Source organism: Micromys minutus, assembly GCF_963924665.1.
Source record: "Micromys minutus genome assembly, chromosome: 1".
NCBI lineage: Eukaryota > Metazoa > Chordata > Mammalia > Rodentia > Muridae > Micromys > Micromys minutus.
The window spans coordinates 234,669,927-234,688,111 of NC_137969.1; the positions used below are offsets into that span (position 1 = coordinate 234,669,927).

Here is an 18,185-nt window from a genome sequence, read left to right on the forward strand (position 1 = left end):
GGGTAAAGCAGTTGGCTAGTGTGTGCAAGGCTCTGGGTTTGATCCTCACTCCAAAAATCATAGTAACTGGTAAGTTAACGTTGGGATTCAGACCCAGAACAAGCAGCTGAGATGAATATTTAACAAACAGAAGTGGGCCAGGCCTCCAGGTTCTCCCAGCATCCCTCAGTTTGTATTTGGCCTACCCTACCCTCTACCCAGGGGCTGAGTTTTCCCTCCCCCAAATGTTTTTACTATATAATCCAGACATTTTGGTCTCTCATCTCTTCTCTTTTTCTTTCTTCTCTCCCTCTATCTGTGTGCTTTCTCTTCTCCCTCCCCATGAAAACTTCCCTGGCTTTGGGACCAGTGAACTCACTTGAAAGGTTTCCCAATAAACCTGCTCCCTCTAACCTGGCTTGAATTGGCTCATTTCACTGGTGAAGAAATATCAGTAATAATAAGAATTACTACTAGCACCAAGTCCAGTTCAGGCTATGACTCTGATTTTAATCACTTGAACTGATAAGAATTAGAATAAGCAACTTCCACTTAGTGAGAAAGCAGAAGCCATTCATCAAACAAGAGCCAAGCACCCTTCATGTTTTCTTCAGTAAATGCCCCGCTGTGTACTTCTCCAGGGCCGTGAGACCTGTTTGGCAGGGAAAGAAGTTTATCCCTGGTACCACGTCTTCCAAGTCAGGCATCATGTAACTTGTTCTACGCAAATTGTCACACTTGGGAAGTAGGGTTCAGACTGCTGTTTATTTCCGTTTGCCAGATGATAAAATTGAGTTATAAAGATAGTAAGGGTCTTGGGCTGGAACCTTAGGAACAGAACACTTGGCCAAGCATGCACATGGCCCTCCAATTGATCTCTAGTGCCACAAACACATACTCTCTCTTCTTTCCCTCTGCCCCAGCCCCCACTAATTGAATATTAAAAAGCATTCCTCATAGCCCCTTGTGATTATTCCCTTGGTCCCCAGCAGGTGATGTTTGGGGGATTCTGGAAGGCTACTGGAGGAACTGAGTCACTAGGGGGAGGTCTTGAAATTTACCAGGCCCTGCTTCCTGTCTGTCTGCTTTGTTCCACCAAGATGTGAGGCAATGAGGAGCCCTGCCACAGCCACACAATCTGGACACCATGAGGCCACCTGCTCCCACTGCCTGTCCTGGGATGGGCTGAGTCCTCTCAGACTACAAGCATTAATAAAGTTCTCCATCCTTAAGTTGTTTCTTGTCAGGTATTTGGTCACAGTAACAGGAAAGATAAGAGCACATTCATACATACGTGTGTGTGTGTGTGTGTGTGTGTGTGTGTGTGTGTGTGTGTTGTATAAGGATTGCTGAAGGGCACATGTCTGGTACATGGCAGACCCAGGGTTTGAACATATGAGGGTTTGAACAGTAGGATCTGAGCATCCATTAACAGTCCAGGGAGTGTGTGTCTCCTCCTCCTGAAGGCTTGGGAAGGAAGTAGAAGGCTCTGAGAGGTGAAGAGGAAGCCCAGCCTCTCCCTAAGAGCCTCAGCTCCCATCCATGAGACTGTCCCACAGTGAAAACGGAGTTGTGGGCATTTAACAGCCACATAAGCCAGAGACTAAAGTAACCTGAAGGAACATGGATGCAAAATGCTCTTAAGATCTCTGGCCAGTAAAGACAGATCCCTTGGTGAATGACGCTGGGGATGGGGTGGGGGTGGGGATTCTTTCAAACTCCAAAACCAATCCCATCTGAACCTTTGACTCTCCGCGCAGGATCACTCTTAATGCTTGCAGAATCTAACAGCATTCTGTATGAGAGAAAATGTTACCTAGGCATCAAACATGATACAGCGGCAAGCTTCACAATATTTTTGAAAAGGAAAACAAAATACGGTGGACACTGGGGGGGGGGGGGTGTCTATGGGAACAGTTACTGCCAGAGAGCAACTGGCATCTGCAGAGGAAATGACCCTTTGGCCAAACAGCACAAACACCAAGAACACATGTCCTTCCAATACCATTCCAAACAGCCTATGATAGGGTGCTGATGATGTTTCACCTGCAGTGAAAGCCAGAGTCCTGTCCTGTGACCACTGCAAAGTTTAACAAATGAGACCATGGCGCATTACAGGGCAGCACAGATCTCAGCGAAGACGTGATGCTACAGGCACCCGGCTGCAAAATTTTTACAGGTCTAGAAGCTGTGGCTGAACCCGGATTCCCATTCTGTTCTGCATAACAATTACTTAGTCTCTCTTGAAATCCACCTTCCTCTTGCTGAGGAGGAAAGATGTGTGGGTGGTCGGCTGAGAGATTCAGTCTTGTGAATATATGAGACTCAGATCAGCAGCCACCGGAGGGGAGCATACAGTAACAGCTAAATGACACTGGTACTAAGCAGACAGCAACACTTTAAGATGTGCCATCAAACACTTTCCCAGTGTGAACCACTGGTCAAGTAACCAACCATGCAGTCTGTTTATACGTCACTCACTCCCTACCCAGTACACTTGCAGACCACAGAAGATGCTAGCTTTCGAACCAAACAACCGCCTAAGTACTCATTCTGCAAACAAAGCTGAGAAAGAGGAAAAGAGGACCTGAGAGGGGGCCTGAGGATGCTGAAAGAGATGTGCTCAGAGCTCTGGCTTGGAACTCTGGCTTACCGGTGGAGTCAGTCCCGGAAGCCCTGCCGCTTGCCTGCTCCTCAGCACTGATGAGCTGCAGGTCTGTGTATGACGGAGCAACACTAGGGCTGCTGGTGTCCTCAGAATGGGTGGTCCAACTGCTCTCGGACGTCAAAGGGCATCTTCTCAAAGAGTCCAAGGAAGGGCATGTCCAGCAGGGCATAGTCAGTGTGAGGGCTGAGGACAGATGAAAATCCGAGAGGACAGAAATGTAAATAGTTGTCTTGTACTTACGTTTAGCTGTCACTCAGGTCCTAGGCAGTGGCAGCTGCTATAAAAGGCGAGGCAAGGCCTGGGATGAGGACTGAGAACATGGGTTGGCTGAGGTCTCACTATCAAACACATACCGAGGGGCTGGAGAGATGGGTCAATTCGTATGGTGGTTTGACTGAGAATGGCCCCCATAGGCCACGTGTTTGAATGCTTGGTCCCTAGTTAGAAGAAGGAACTATCTGGAAAGGATTAGGAGGTATGGCCTTGTTAGAATGAGTGTGACCTTATTGGAGGAGGTATATCCCTGAGAGTGGCCTAAAATCAATCAATCAATCTCTCTCTCAATCTCTCTCTCTCAATCTCTCTCTCTCTCAATCTCTCTCTCTCTCTCTCTCTCTCTCTCTCTCTCTCTCTCTCTCTCTCTCTCTCTCTCTCTCTGCCTGCACTTGTGAGTGAGATGTGAGCTCCCAGCTACTTCCCACAACAATGATCACAGCCTAACTCTGAACCTGTAACAAGTCCCTAGTTAAATGCTTTCTAAGAGTTGCCTTGGTCCTAGAGACTCTTCACAGCAATAGAACAGTGACTCAGACAGTAGGTAAAGTCCTTGTTGTTGAAGCATGGGAACCTGAGTTTGGTCCTAAGCCCCACATAATAAAACAGGTAGGGTTGTGCGTGGTTGTAACACCAGCTCTGTGGAAGCAGAGACAGGGCATCACTGGGGCTTACCAGCCAGCCAGGCTCCCCTGATGAGAGAGCGCTGGGTCCCAGTGAGAAATCCTGTAGTCTCACAGAAACCAGGGAGGGTTCTGCTAACCTGTGGCTTCCTCATACTTAGACATACACAAGTATACATGCTGCATACATATTCACCAAAAAGTGAAGGACCCTAGGAGCTTTCACCAGCAGTACACCCACCTGCCTCGGGTCAAGGAAATAGGCTAGGTTCCATTCTCCACCCACAGGGACATTCTTGAGTAGAAAATTCTCAAAATGTACTGACTGCTTGCTAGACAACAGATTTAAAGGTCAATATGCTTAGCCAAAAAGTTTGAACTGTAACCTTGCTGATGTAACCTGTACCCCTAAAAAGTATAAAAACTTCTTGTTATAGACATTCGGGTCACCTTCCAGTCACTGTCTGAGGGACACTCCGACACACTGGAAAATAAACTTCTTGCATTTTCATTGAACTCTTTTCTTGTGTCTCACTTGGGGGGGGGGTCTCCCGGTAGTTAAGACTCACCTCCCAGTCATACAAAAGCAGATTGAAACTTGGGTATCAGGACCCTCAAATTAAAAAAAAAACAAAAAACAAAAGAAAAAAAAACTCTAATTAAGGGAGTACAAGTAACTCTAGAGTCTAATTTTATTTCTAAATTTCGATTTCAGTTTCGTTCAGTCCCAGACTACAGAATTCTTGGAGTTTCACTCTGACCCAGGCCCCAGGCATTCCCTCCATTTTTCATAGCACATCAATAAACTCAGGAAACCGTGCCAGTCTGTATTGCTGAATCAGAGGGAAAAGACATTTTGGGTTAAGGATTTAGAGAGATGCACACACATGCAAGACTTCCCCACTGTGATGAACACAGTGAGACAGTGGGGCCGCTGGCTGGCAGAGAACACAAAGAAAATATCTTCTACGAGGAGATAAACGCACAGGCCATGGCTTCATCTCCCTGACTCAGAGCACTAATTGGCTTCTCAAAAAAGCAGAGCGTTATTTTTTTTTTCCTTGTGGATTCTTCTTTTTCCTTTTTAAAATAAAACATCTTAGTTCAATATATTTATTCTTAATTAACTGCCCATCACAAGAGTTCTCTCAGCGCTGCATAAGTACTGTACTGTTGCAATTTTACCATCAAGTGCTAGAAAGACAGTGAGCAGAGAATGAGGAACGCGTGCAAACACCATTTGCAGAGAACCCATTCAAAGGTCATTTACAAATGTGTTAGCTTTTGATCGTTGCTCCTGGGAGGAAGGCAGTGGTTTCCTTCACAGGGGCTAAGCAACACAGAGGTTAAAAATCCTGCGAGATCATACAGTCAGTTATTGTGGCTGAAGCACCGAAGGTAGAGTTTGGCTACGGGACAGAATGGGGAAGTTGAGGTCTCAGAAGGAATAGACAGCAATACTTGTGACAATTTAAAAATACAACAGTGGAGGATCTGGGTTCTTTATTCCCGTGGGCATGTCCGAAACATCTTTGCAGTGCTCTTTGTAGCTCTTTTCATTCAAACTATTCTCCCTTTGCAAATCCCTCATGAGCTATCCTTTCCAGAAATGAAAAGCTCCCTTCTACTACTCTGTTATTCACTTATGTTTAGCATCAATGCTATGTGACTTGCTGTAACGCTGACTTCGGCTAGACTTTGAGATCACTAGGGAGTAAGGACCTCTGTCTGTTTTGCTCACCTCCTAGAATGCTGCCTGGCACAAGGCAGGCACTCATTACTTGTTAGTTATGTCAGAAGAACCACAATCCCCAACAATCGGTATTAAACAGAGACTGTCAAAACCAAACCATGACCTCTACACAGAGGGGGAAAAAAGAACATACAAACACATAACAGAAATAAAAAGCAAGGAAGACAAGCTTGTAAAAGCCTGTTCTAGGAATGCCATTCCATAGATTAGGATCAGGTACTTTGAACTACTATGGGAATTAGCTCTTGGGTAAAGTGTATTGACATTATTTAATACCCAACATAGGAAAGTAAAGAATTACCAGAGGTAAAGTGAAACCTGGAAACTAGAAATGTAAGCAAAGCTTAGCTGAATGGCATACCCTGAGGACTGCTGAACCCCAAAGCCCTCTGCTGAGTCTGAGTCTATATGACTCATGTGAAGAAAATACAGAAGAATGAACTACAATCAACTCAAAACATACAACATAACAAGAAACTTCCACTCCACAGAGTAAATAGATTTTGTTGTTGCTGGTAACTGCATGTCTAGTTTTATATGAAATTATCAAGCTGTTTTCTAAAGTGATTATAGCATTTTATTACTCTGCTAGTAACCCATGAACTATCTAATTTCTAAGCATTTAATACTGTCATTACTTCTTTAGTCTTTAATGTATGTGTGCACACATACGTTTATGTGTAGGATTATGAGTATACACATGATTATGTGTTCTGAGCTCAGAAGACAGCCTTGGATGCTGGTTTTGCTTTCTACTTTGAGGGTCTTTTATCGACTGCCGAATGGGACACACTACCTAATCTCTAACCCAACAGACAGTCTCCTGTCTCCAGCGTGTATCTCACCTCAGAGCACTGGGATTGCAGAAGTGACCTGTGGTATTAGGTTTATGTGGGTTCTGAGGATTCGAACTGAGGTCTTCATGTGTACAGTAAGTGCTTTATCCACTGAGGCATTCCCCCAGCTAAGTCTTTTTAAAAAATTAATAGTGATAGGGTCTTTTAATTTGCATGTCCTTAATGGCATATGATGCCAAATATCTTTTTGTATAGTTATTTACCATCTCTATAGATGTGAATCTTATTTGCAGATTTGCTTATAACTTTTGTCTATTTTTAAATTCAACTGTTTATTGCTGATCTTTGAGGTTTCTGGTTTATTTTTCTAAGTTTATTTTATTTTGTGTGTGTGTGTGTGTGTGTGTGTGTGTGTGTGTTTGCATATAGAGTCAAATTCCCTGGAGCTAGAGTTGTGAACCACCATTTGGGTACTGGGAATCAAATCTGCTTTCTCTGAGAGAGCATCTAAACCAGAGTCACCTCTCTGGCCCCTTGCTTTCCTCTGTGTGTGTGTGTGTGTGTGTGTGTGTGTGTGTGTTTTCCCATGCCATGGCACACATGTACAAGGAGGTCAGAGGACAACTTTCAACAGTCAGTTGGACATGTGGGTTCCAGTGATTAAACTCGTGCTTGGTGGCAATCAAAACAGCATTAAGAAAACAGGGTATTTATGTATAAAAAATGAGATTAAACTTACTTCATATTATATAGAGGAAAGCAACTCTAGGTGAATGGAACATGAGGGTGTAAGAAAAAAAAATCAGAGACAAGCTAAAATAACTAAAGTAAGCATTTTAGGAAATTACACACACACACACACACACACACACACACACACACACACTGCACATGAAAAAAGGAAAAAAGATAAACTCAACTTAATTTCTAATCTAAAATGCCAATTAAAACCACATCAGAAATCCTGACTCAGCTGCTCTGGGTGGTGTGTGCCTATAGACCCACCTGGTGACTGTTATCCCATCAGTCTGGAGATGAAAACATCCTATAACGCAGCCTTTTCCCTCCCACTTTCTTATACAAGAGAACCACTTGCACATGTTCGCCAGGCTGTAGATTAAAAACACAGAAAATCATAGAAGAGGCCCAGGAACATAGCTCAGTTGGTAGACTGCTTGCTTGCCTAGCACGCAGAAGACCTGCATTTGCAGCCCTACCTTCAGTCCCCAGCACCATCTACACCTAGTGTGGAGGTAGGTCCACAACACCTTAAATTGCTATGCTCAGATCAAAAAAAAAAAAAAAAAAAAAAAAACAAAAAAACAAAAAAAACAAAAAAACAAAAAAACAAAAACAAAAAAAAACCATTCTAAGTCAGTCAACTACTACCTCAGCCACCCCAGCTGCCAACGAGCTGCCTCAGCATGGTGAGGGGTTTTGAGGAAAGGGTGTCTGGGAGCATCGGGGAAAAACAAAACAACTAGAAGTCAAATTGTGGGTCCAAATTGGTGGCCTAGGTTCTGCTAAGATGGCTTTCAGATTGCCTTCCCCCACCGGTAGTGTGTGTGTTCTGTTCCACTCTAGACAGCATTTTCTTGCTATTCTAAAACCTTTCTGGTTGAGCCAGCTCTTGAGAAAGCTGGGCTGACTCCACAAGAAGCTTCAAATTGGCAGTTTAGAAGCTGCTCCACCACCTGGCCTGAGGCAAGGACAAGGTGTCAGCAGCAGTTTCCAGACTTCCTCAGCTACTTCTTCAGCAATAGTTTCCAGCCCCATGCTCAGGTAATGGAATGTCCGTAGAGATGGACCCAACAGATTAACATAGAGGTCTAACCCTGGACTCCCCGTCCCACCAACCCCCCCACCCCCCAATCCCCTGCCCAATGTGCTTTAAATCAGGCCTTCTAGCTCACTTGGTTGTCTCTCTATTCTGGTAATGAGAGGCCCCAGCGTGCTGGACTTTTGCAGAATAAAACACTTTGCGTTTATGTACTATTTAAGACCAGGGTATCATTCTTCAGGGAATCATGAACCCGTTCACTCTCTCTGCTAGTAAAAATTCTAAACGCTATCTGGATAGCTTATGGGTTTTCTGACAAAGTCAGAAGAGCTGCTATAAAAGATTATTGGATCTTCCAGCCAAGTCAGGAATCCTGTTAGAAAATTCTTGAAGAGAAAACTCTAAAGAACTGCCATCACTTTCTGCTAACCCATCTCATGCCGACCAAAAGTCCAGGTTTTTTTTTTTTTTAAACATAGTTTTTTAAATTTACATATCAATTCAGTTATTTTTTCCCAGGTTCCTTTTTGATTATCTTATGAATCAGCATCTCATGACCAGCCCTTTGATTCTTAGGAGACAGCAAGCAGACATTTTTTTCTTAACACTTCAGAAGAATTCACAGATCTCTCTGCTTTTGTTAAGCATAGATCATAAACAATTTGGGTGAGATCCTCCCCTGAAATTATTATTTCTACCACACCTGGGCCTGGATTTACTGTGTTCCAGGCTGATTTTGAACTGAGGAAACTGCGTGCCTTTGTTTCTGCCTTTGTTCCTTTAGATTCATGAGGCCCCTCATACAATTCAGATTTCATCCTTTTTTTTTTCTTTTGCATAGTTGAGAAATTTATATATTTTCAATTTCATGTATTTACAGTTCTTTCCCATAGTCTTAAGGGCCATCTTTTACCATTTCCCTGAGACATAGCCACACCCTCTGGACTCAGGCTGTTTCTAATTATCATGGAGTCAGGGAGGTCATTCTTCAGAAGGAATGAGTCCAACACTGCTCAGCTTGGTTCCAGAAAATATGTACATTTATTACACAAACAAGCCCAACACCCACAGCAGCCATCAACACATGTGGCGGCTCACACGGGGCCCTGTCCCAGGGGCAGGAACCATGTCACTTCGTCCTCACCAAGGCCATGCTGGGCTCAGCACCCAACCACCTGAGCCACCCTGCTGTCTGGCACCATGTATGTAGTCTGATGCAAAACTTCAGAGCACTGAATCTCTCAGCTTTCAGAGAGCATTTCCTTTACAGTGGAGGGCATGCCACACAGAAAGTCTAAGGAGTTAAGTTGCATAGATAAAGAGACTAAAGAGTGTTCAGTCCTTAAATAGAATATATCTGTTACCCTTCTACCCTTAAGACTCTGGAGGAAGAAGGGATGGATAACTTCAAGGAAAAGGTTTTCTGGGCACTGGTGAGACAGGTTGACTCCATAACAGGCTTCAAATTGGAAGCTCAGGAGATTAGGCTTAAAAGTCCAGGCTTCAGGCAGCCAGTCAGATTGGTAATGGTTCTGGGAGACTTAGAGATAAGAGTAAAACAAAGCCTACCTACACAGGAATCCCCTAAAGGGTTTAAAATCAGGCCTGCAAGCTCACTACCAAGTCTCTGTCTTGGTAATAGGAGGTCCCAGCATGTTGGACTTCTGCAGAATAAAACACTTTGTGTTTACATACTGTTTAAGTCCAGGTATCATCAGTGAATCATGGACCCTTTCAGGCACAGCAGGACAAATACACACATGAACTCACAGAGACTGTGACAGTGTGTACAAGCTCAGTCCAGACGAAAGCCCTGCATGAAGGGGAAGAAAGAGCTGAGGATGAAATCTCACCACCAGCAGAGAAGGAAGCTACTGGCATTTTATGGCTACTTGGAGGAGGAGGAGGATGAAGGGGAGGAGGAAAAGGAGGAGGAGGAAGAACAGGAGGAGGAAGAAAAGGAGGAAGAGGAGGAAGGAGAGGAGAAAGAGGAAGAAGGGGAGGAGGAGAGTTGGCTTTCTTCCATGGTATAGTTGTCAATAGTAGTTGGGTGGCACAAACTGTACCCATTTTTTTAAGGAGAAGTGGGAAGAGGAAGAAGAGGAGGAAGAAGAAGAGAAATAGGAGGAGAAAGCTCAAATTTGAGTGGGTAGGGAAGTGAGGGTGAAAAGGGTGTATATGGTAAAGATGGCGAATATGGCCAAGATTCACTGCATAAAATTCTCAAAGAATTCATAAGAAAATTGTTTTTTAAAAGTTCAGCGTTATCCTTGGCTATGTAAGAAATTTGAGACCCACTTATATGAAATCAGTGTCTCAAAACAAAGATAAAGGCCAGAAAGAAAGAAAAAAAAAAAAAAAAAAGGAAAAGCGTAAAGAATGCTCACAGATGCATTTGCTACCGCTGACAGTAGAGAGGACTCAGATGTCCATCAGTAGAATGACAGATGACCTGCTGTATAATGCCATCATTAGTGCGGAGAGCACAGCAAGAGACAGAAGAAATTCCAGCTCCAGGGAGGGGTGAGGGCGAGTCTGGCAGATCCTATGTTAAAGTCACAAAACGCTAACTCGAGCATTATTCCATTTTTGCAAAGTTCAGAACCAGACTAAATTGAATCACATCCTCCTTGATGAATGGATCAGTCATAAAGCTGTCCAAAGAAGGCATAAAGACGAGAGACGGGTAATGCAGCTGTTACCTCGAGGCTGGAGGGGTGGGCAGCACCTAAGGGAGGGGCTGTGTCTAGTAGGGACTCACAGGCCTTTGGGGTGTTGGTTATACTCTACTTATTAAAGGGGTGACACTTTGCACTGTTCTTTATACTTTAATGTACTTTTAAAAAACCATCTGTTTGTGTTTATTCAATTGTAAACGAAGCTTATTAAACCCACATATCACAAACGCTGATTTCAATACTTATCTTTACCTTTGTAAGTGAAAACACCCATATTTCCTTTGAAAGATAAATTAAGAATAGCCCTGCAGGGGGTGGGGGGGAGGAGGCAAGCCCTTGTAGCTCACAGACTGTTCCCATTTGGCCCCATACCCTCTATTCATTTACCAGCTTCAGAATCTGGGATGGTCTATTTCACCCAGGTTGCTAGCACAATGTCCTCAGGCCAGGGGCTTAGCTGAAATGAAAGCATGCTCTGTACTGCTGAGCTAGATGGCTCTTTTCCCAGGGCCAGACCTTTGATGCCCGAGCCAGCCAGAAGCGGGCTGCCATGATGATGCTTCTCAGACACATCCACGCAGCAAAGAATAAAGGAAAAGAAGGCCCAAACTCTGCCCTGCTCTTCCCGAAGGCCGAGAACAAGGACTCTGAATCCAGATGCCCCATTCACAGTATGAGCTGGCCCTGAGGCCTCGGGAAATTGGGTTCATTCATCTTACGAGTGACTCCACTTCCTCACTGGTGAAGCAGAGCCAAGGAGAATAAAACCCTCACTGGGTTTTGTCATGTCACTGACAGATGCAGCGGAAGTACTTGAAGCAGATTAAATGGTGGTAGCTGTCATTCAGGACATCTTTATGCTACCATCTAGTTGAAATCTCCATCGATCTCTAACGTTACATGCCCTGCCTTACCTGAATCACTTCTATCCTTTCCAAACAGCTCCTCCATCCTTTCAGATGCTCAGGATAAAACTCATGCCGTCCTCAGTTCATTCCCTAATTGGTTTGCCATCAATTCTGTCAAGATCTACTTTCAGAAAAATGGAATCGGGTTCTACCTAGCTATCTCCATTCTGACTCAGCCACCACACACTTGTGGGGCCATGAAAGGCAGCTTGTTTCCTGATTGAGCTAAGGCTAGACACCTTGATGACCCTGAAGGGACGGTAGGCATTCACTCGATTCCCAGGGAACCGGGCCCTTGTCACTAGCCACAGCCCTCCATAGATTTGTGGCCATCAGTCACTTAAGGGCAATGCCCCAGGCCCCTCCACAGGTAAAGGATGTGACCACAGGTCATGTAGGCTTAAGACATCTCCATTTTAATGAGGTACCTAAAGGCCTGGAGGCTTAGCCAATGAACTTTCCTTCCCAGACACTCCTTTCTGAAAAAGGCATTTAATCTTGGACCCACCCTGAGAAGTTGGGGTACAGTTTTACCCATCCACTTTCCACCATGGCAATAAATGCCTTAAAACCATGGACTGCCTCTTTTCATCAGGATCTGCCATGGGGAGCCACGGAGAAGGCCTCTGCTTATACAGCAGCCATCTAAGGCCTCCCTGTGCTTCCAGCCACAGCCACCAAGCCAAGGCCGGGCATCAAGCTGGCAAGCCAAAGACTCTCCCCTCGGGACCAGCTGGGGATCCCCCTCTTTTCCACTCAGCTTCAGGGCTCCCACTCTGTTTTTCAGCTCTCCTACGGCATCCCACAGTGCCTGGGTGTCCAGGAGCCTAAGACCCCCATGGCCATGGCAGACCCATCCCCAGCCAGCTCTGGCTGTGGCAAGCCTCAGACCGCACTTCCCCAAGCCCGGGGCAGTGTCCCACAGCTTCCCTATACCCGCTCACAATGGTGTGGGGTAAATGCAGTCAACTTCCCCTATCCTGCCTCCCTGAGCAGCCGTGCCCAGGGCGGGAGCAGATTCGGGACTCCCACCACCCTCCACATGCTTGTCTAGATTAGTCTGGGGGATGCTTTGTCAGCCTCTCTAGTATTTGCAGTCACACCCTTCTCAAGTGCTACACTACAGCAAACCATAGAGGCTTTGTTTTAATTAGCATCTATTAATTATACAGTATAATGGGTTTCATTATAACATTTCAAACATATACATAATGCATTTAGATCATATTCACCCTTTTTCCTCTTCGCTCTCCTCCCACACTACTTCCCTTCTTTTCAACTGATTCCTCATCTGGTAAATTTTACGTCCTCTCTTCCACCTTGTATATGCATTTTATTAGCTGTTTATAAGTATGGGTGAGGGCTTGTTTACCGGACCATGGATACCTGACCAGTGGCTATGCCCACCACTGAAGAAGATGCCTCTCCCTTCCCCATCAACAGCGGTATATATCCTGAGAGGGGCGGGGACTTCCCCTCCCCCCATGACAGAATGCTGAGGAACCCCAAGGTTATACAGACCTTATTTGACAGCCTCAGCATTTCATAGTTACCCATTGGCTCATGCCTCTTCTCAAAACCCTTCAATGGCTTCTATCTCACCCACAATAAGTCTAAATCCTCCTCGTCCTGTCCACAGATCTGCATGCCTGAAGCTCTGCTTCTCCTAAAAGGCTGCTGTCTCTTCTCTCACATTGGTTCTGCTCAGCTACCCTGGCAGGCTATTGCTTCTGCAGGACCAACTCCATCATTTCAGTTGCCCCTTCATTTCCCTGAGCTCTTCAAGGAGGCTTTCTTCTCAAAACACTACTCTCTGGCCTCATAAAAGCTGCACAGCCTCCCTCCCACTTGCCTTTATCTTGCCTCGTTCCCCCCTCCTTCCAACTTAAAACACGACTTTAACACACTCTCTGTCCATTCATCGGCCCTGGTTTGGTTTTGGTTCCTTAGCAGAATGCATGCTCCACGGAGCAGGAACACCGGCTGTATCGTGAATAGTGACTTGCAGATGAAGCTGAAAATGGCGCTGGTTAAATATTAATAAATTAAACACACACACACACACACACACACACACACACACACTTGGGGCAGAGGTGGGGAGTTGGGGAACAGTGGGACTGAAAGGAGCTGGCCTGGAGCCAGAGTGGGTCAAGGCATATCCAAACCCCAGAAATCTTGTCCTGAGATTGGTAGGAGTAGGGTCGCTGTCCCTGCCCTGGGCCTGTATGTGGGGTGTGTAAATCTCTGCACCCCTACTTCTGCCCCCAGAGGAGATCAGATAGTCTGGTAGTCAGGTTAAACTGCCACTCCCCTTATAAGGTCATGTCTGGAAGCACCTGGAATTCTTCCTTATGCAAATGAGGCCGCCTGGTGCCCTAGCCCTCACCCCAAAAGCCCCTACCTATCCCCCAAAGGTTTAAGTAATGTTTGCTCTCCCCATTAAGTGAGCTGAAGTTGCCTCCTTTTTGTCTGTTTTCTTCACCACCACTGCAGCCTGAAGTCTCTTCTACTCCCAGCCCTCCCTGCCTCATTTCTCTTCTCTGGATCCACTAGGGTGATTACACGAATATGGGTGGGCATGAACACACACACACACACACACACACACACACACACACACACACACCTCAAGTATATGATGATGCTGGGAAATGGAAAATGATGAACCAATGATAATAGTTAATCAGGGCATGAGGACAACATGTTGGCATTTCCTTGACTATTTTGTTGAAGAAGAAGAAGAGGAGGATAAGGAAGTAGAGGAGGAGGGGAAGGAAAGATGGAGAAGGAAAACAATAATAACTACAGTGATGGTGGTGGTGGTGGTGATAGTGGTGGTAATGGTGGTGGTGATGGTGGTGGTAGTGGTGATGATGATGGTGGTGATGGTGGTGGTAGTGGTGGTGATGGTAGTGATGGTGGTGGTGGTGATGGTGGTGATAGTGATGGTGGTGGTGATGATGATGGTGGTGGTGGTGGTGGTGATGGTGGTGGTGATGGTGATGGTGGAGGTGGTAGTAGTGATGGTGGTGGTGGTGGTGATGGTGGTGGTGGTGGTGATGGTAGAGGTGGTGGTGGTGGTAATAATCACAACAGTGATGTCTGACTTCACTAAGGAAGCTATCTCTCTGGTCTACCTAAAGGCTCATTAACCCCAATGCTGGAGTCATTCACACAGTCCACAGTAGGTTTCATACACACTTCTCCTCTCATCTTTTTGCAATAAACAAAAAGGTACTAAGTAAGCTCCTAAGTTCACACACCACATTCTAGGATAGAGAATAAGTTAGGGAGATGAAGTTCTTTGTTTCATTGGGCAGAGAGACGATAAACGGGCACACTAAGCCGGCCTTCTCTTGAGAAGCCTGCTGCCCATGCCTCATGTGTCTATTGTCCCTTTCCTAAGCACCACTCTCAATGTCTTTGCTATGTCAAAGCTGTCGATAAGGCTTCGGGGTAGCTCTGTTGGTAGGGTATTTGCCTGGCACAGCACCACATAAAGTGTGTACCTGTAATCTCAGCACTGGGGAAGCAGAGGCAGGAGGATCAGGAGTTCAAGACCATCTTCAACTACATGGGGAGTCTGAAGTTGGCCTAGGCTGCATGTGACCCGTCATGAAACAAAGCAAAGCAAAGCAAAGCTGAGCGCTGTTTCTTTACTACAACTTGACTTCATCAAGACACTAACTAAACACAAAGAAAGTGAGAGAATAAATATATGACCACATTTGGTTGGTGAGTTTCCAGAAGGTAGGGTGTGCAGTGCTCCCAGCCTCCCTGAGGAGGACTTACAGAGGATTTTCAACGAACGGTTGGAGGAAGAGCCTCCGGGCAGAGGAAAGAGCACCGAGAACAGAGTCTCAAACAGCAAGGGTGGCCTAGTGGATGGCGCAGAACCCACTCTGATGAAATTATTCCTCGGCATGTCCTCTGGAAAGGTCATCAATTACATCGAGAAGCAAAGAACAAGTCAAGGTACTAAGGAAATAAGACTGCCTCTGTTGAGGAGGGAAATACATATGCATGTCTACATATTCATCCCTACCCGCCACCCACCCCCAGTAGCCAGAATGAACCACTGGGCTGGTCTTCACGATGAAATCTCTCTTGCCTCTTTCTTATATGGCTGACATCATCTCTCATCTCCCCACACCCCCAAACAAATGGCTCTTTCTCTGGCCCCAAATAATTAGCTTTCCCAGACACAACGGGAAGGCCTCAGCCCAAGATTCTAGGGAGGACATGTGAAGGATAAGGGAATTTTAGTGTGTCGCTTGGGCTGTGGGACAAATGCTCTGGAAATGAAAGGGTTTGGGGAAAGGTTTTTAATTATGCATACCCTGCAGTATCTGCATAATGGGTTCAATTCAGCCCCCATTCCGGCAGAAGAATCGCCATGCCCGTGGACGAAGGTCAGCACACAAGATAATGAGTGAGTGGGCAGGAAGTCTCTGCTGATAACTATGCTTTCATATCCCTTTTCTAAAAATCTGAGGGTGAACTGTGTTATTTTAGTGAGTCTGTCAGCATTTTCAAACACAGTCAGCATGGACGTGCACTTTGTACGTGGGTGAAGTTGATTTTGGCCAGTAAAGAGTTTTAATGAAGACTGTAGGTGATACATGACTGCTGCATTCTTTGTGTGAAATTTTAAGGACAAATGAAGCCTTATTAAGTCAGGCAAACTCTGGCAGCTACAAAGGGTTGGGAACCCTGGGGCTCAGGAGCTCAGTGTGAACAAAACAACAGCTCATTTTTGCTTTAGTCTCAAAAACTTTCCCCTTAAAGAAACAATAGGAAGACTCAAGTTTAAACAGATTGTCTGGAAGTTTCTTTGCTTATGTTTCACCCCTTAGTTCTACTCAGAACGTAGCAGAATGTCTAAGCAGCAAGCTTAGGGCTCAACAAACACGTTTTCAGTTAAATTCCTTTTAAATTTCATTCTAATTTATTTTCTTGTACTTCATGTGTCTATGTCTGTAAGTAGGTGTTTCACAAGTGTGCCTAGTGCCCACGTCAGTAGAGGACATTAGACACTCTGGAACTAGAGATGCAGATGATTGTAGGCCACTATGTGGGGGCTGGGAATTGAACCCTGGTCCTCTGAAAGAATGGCCAGTGTTCTTTACTGCTAAGCCATCTCTCCAGCACATATAAGAGTACAGAGCGCAGCACATACAGAGTGAGGTGTGAACAGCATTCTGTTACAAAGAAGTCTTTAAGTATTTGGCATCTAAAGTTCTGATATCAAACATTATCAAGATGGCCCAACTCCAAATAGTCTCATTAAGTCAGAGATAAACCCTATATCTGTCTTCCAGTACATCTCAGGGCTTGTCATGCTGTGAGTCATCATGGGGGATCATCTTGTCGGTCTCTCTCTTCTACTATCCTCAGACCTCATATCCCAAGAGTTGGATGCTAGCTCTCTCGCTCTCTCTCATCTACGTGTGGTAATAAAAGGGCTTGTTTTCTCCCTTTCATTTGTATTTGTTTAGTGTAGTGTTGGGGACAGAGCCCAGGGCCATGCACATGCTAGGCAAACTCCATCATATTTCTCTAAAGGAAATAATGGGTCTCCTTTTCCTGGGCCAGCCACAAGGGTCTTGTTTTTTCCCCTTCAGTTCCTGCCCTAGTTAAAACTCCCAGAGAAGAGAAAAGGTCCTTCCATGGGGGGGGTTGGGGGGCTTAGGTGGGGGATTTAAGCATTTCAGGAGCACGATACATATTAGGTGCTGCTCCTGGCTGCCCACTCACTGTTGACATGCTTTGGTGACCAGGCAGTCAAGGTGAGCTAACAACTCCCTGGCTTCCCTAAACTCCCAGGAAGCACTTTCCATTTCAATGTCATAAAAATAAAGATCTACCATCAGGGACTCTCTCTTTGTCCCGAAGTCCACTGTGCCCACAGCCTCCTTGCATTTTAATTGAGGCAATCAGAACATCCCCTTTCCAGGCTGGAGGCCAAGCCCCCTTGGCTTCTCTCTTAGGTGGAGATCTTTTCTTTGTTTTTTTCTCTCTCCTCTGCCAAAAAGACTTCAAAGAATCTGGGAAAGGAAAGGAGTCTCCAAGATTACATTTTCCCTTGGTGTGTCCGTCCCCCTTTGCTCTCCCAGCTCTTCCTGGCAAGCCAGAATCCTTAGATATCAAGCAGCTGCCTAGAATAGGCTTCACTTCTCTTGGAGAAAGGACTACTAGGGATGAGTCTATCAGGGTCACTTCTTTTTCTCATCCTCTTACCTAATTCTCTTAGGCCAAGGCCACAGAACTCAGTGACCACAGTGAAGTGTTATGGCACGCATACCAATAAAAACATGTTCCCCTTAGCTCAGAGACATTTTATTCTAGAGTCTTGGGGATTTAGTGTCCTCAAATAAGACATGAAGAATTAATTAACAATATACTACTGATTTGAATGCAAAGTAGGCTAAAACAAAACAGCCAAAATGACTTTCCCTGGGTCCTTTCCCATGGCTGAATTTCATCACCTGCACGATGAGACAGACCTGCGTATTCCATGTCACCAGAGATCCCAATATTTTCTGTGTGTGTGTGTGTGTGTGTGTGTGTGTGTGTGTATACATATATATACATATATAAAATGTTGCTCTTCTTCCAATTCCTGTACATATTTTGACTGAGTGAATATCTGTGTATCACCTGCATGGAGAGAACGTCAGGGCCAGAAGAGGACATTGGATTCTCCTGGAACTGGAGTTACAA

The 18,185-nt window shown here is 45.2% G+C and overlaps 1 protein-coding gene across 1 annotated transcript in view; it reads right to left on the bottom strand.

Annotated features, from left to right (window-relative positions):
* The window catches only part of STON2 (stonin 2), a 132,789-nt gene that overhangs the window by 71,619 nt on the left and 42,985 nt on the right, over window positions 1-18,185 (bottom strand). The window contains exon 4 of the mRNA XM_080916057.1: window positions 2,633-2,830. Within this exon, the coding sequence (XP_080772183.1) occupies window positions 2,633-2,830 (198 nt within the window). The remainder of the gene's footprint in view (window positions 1-2,632; window positions 2,831-18,185) is intronic.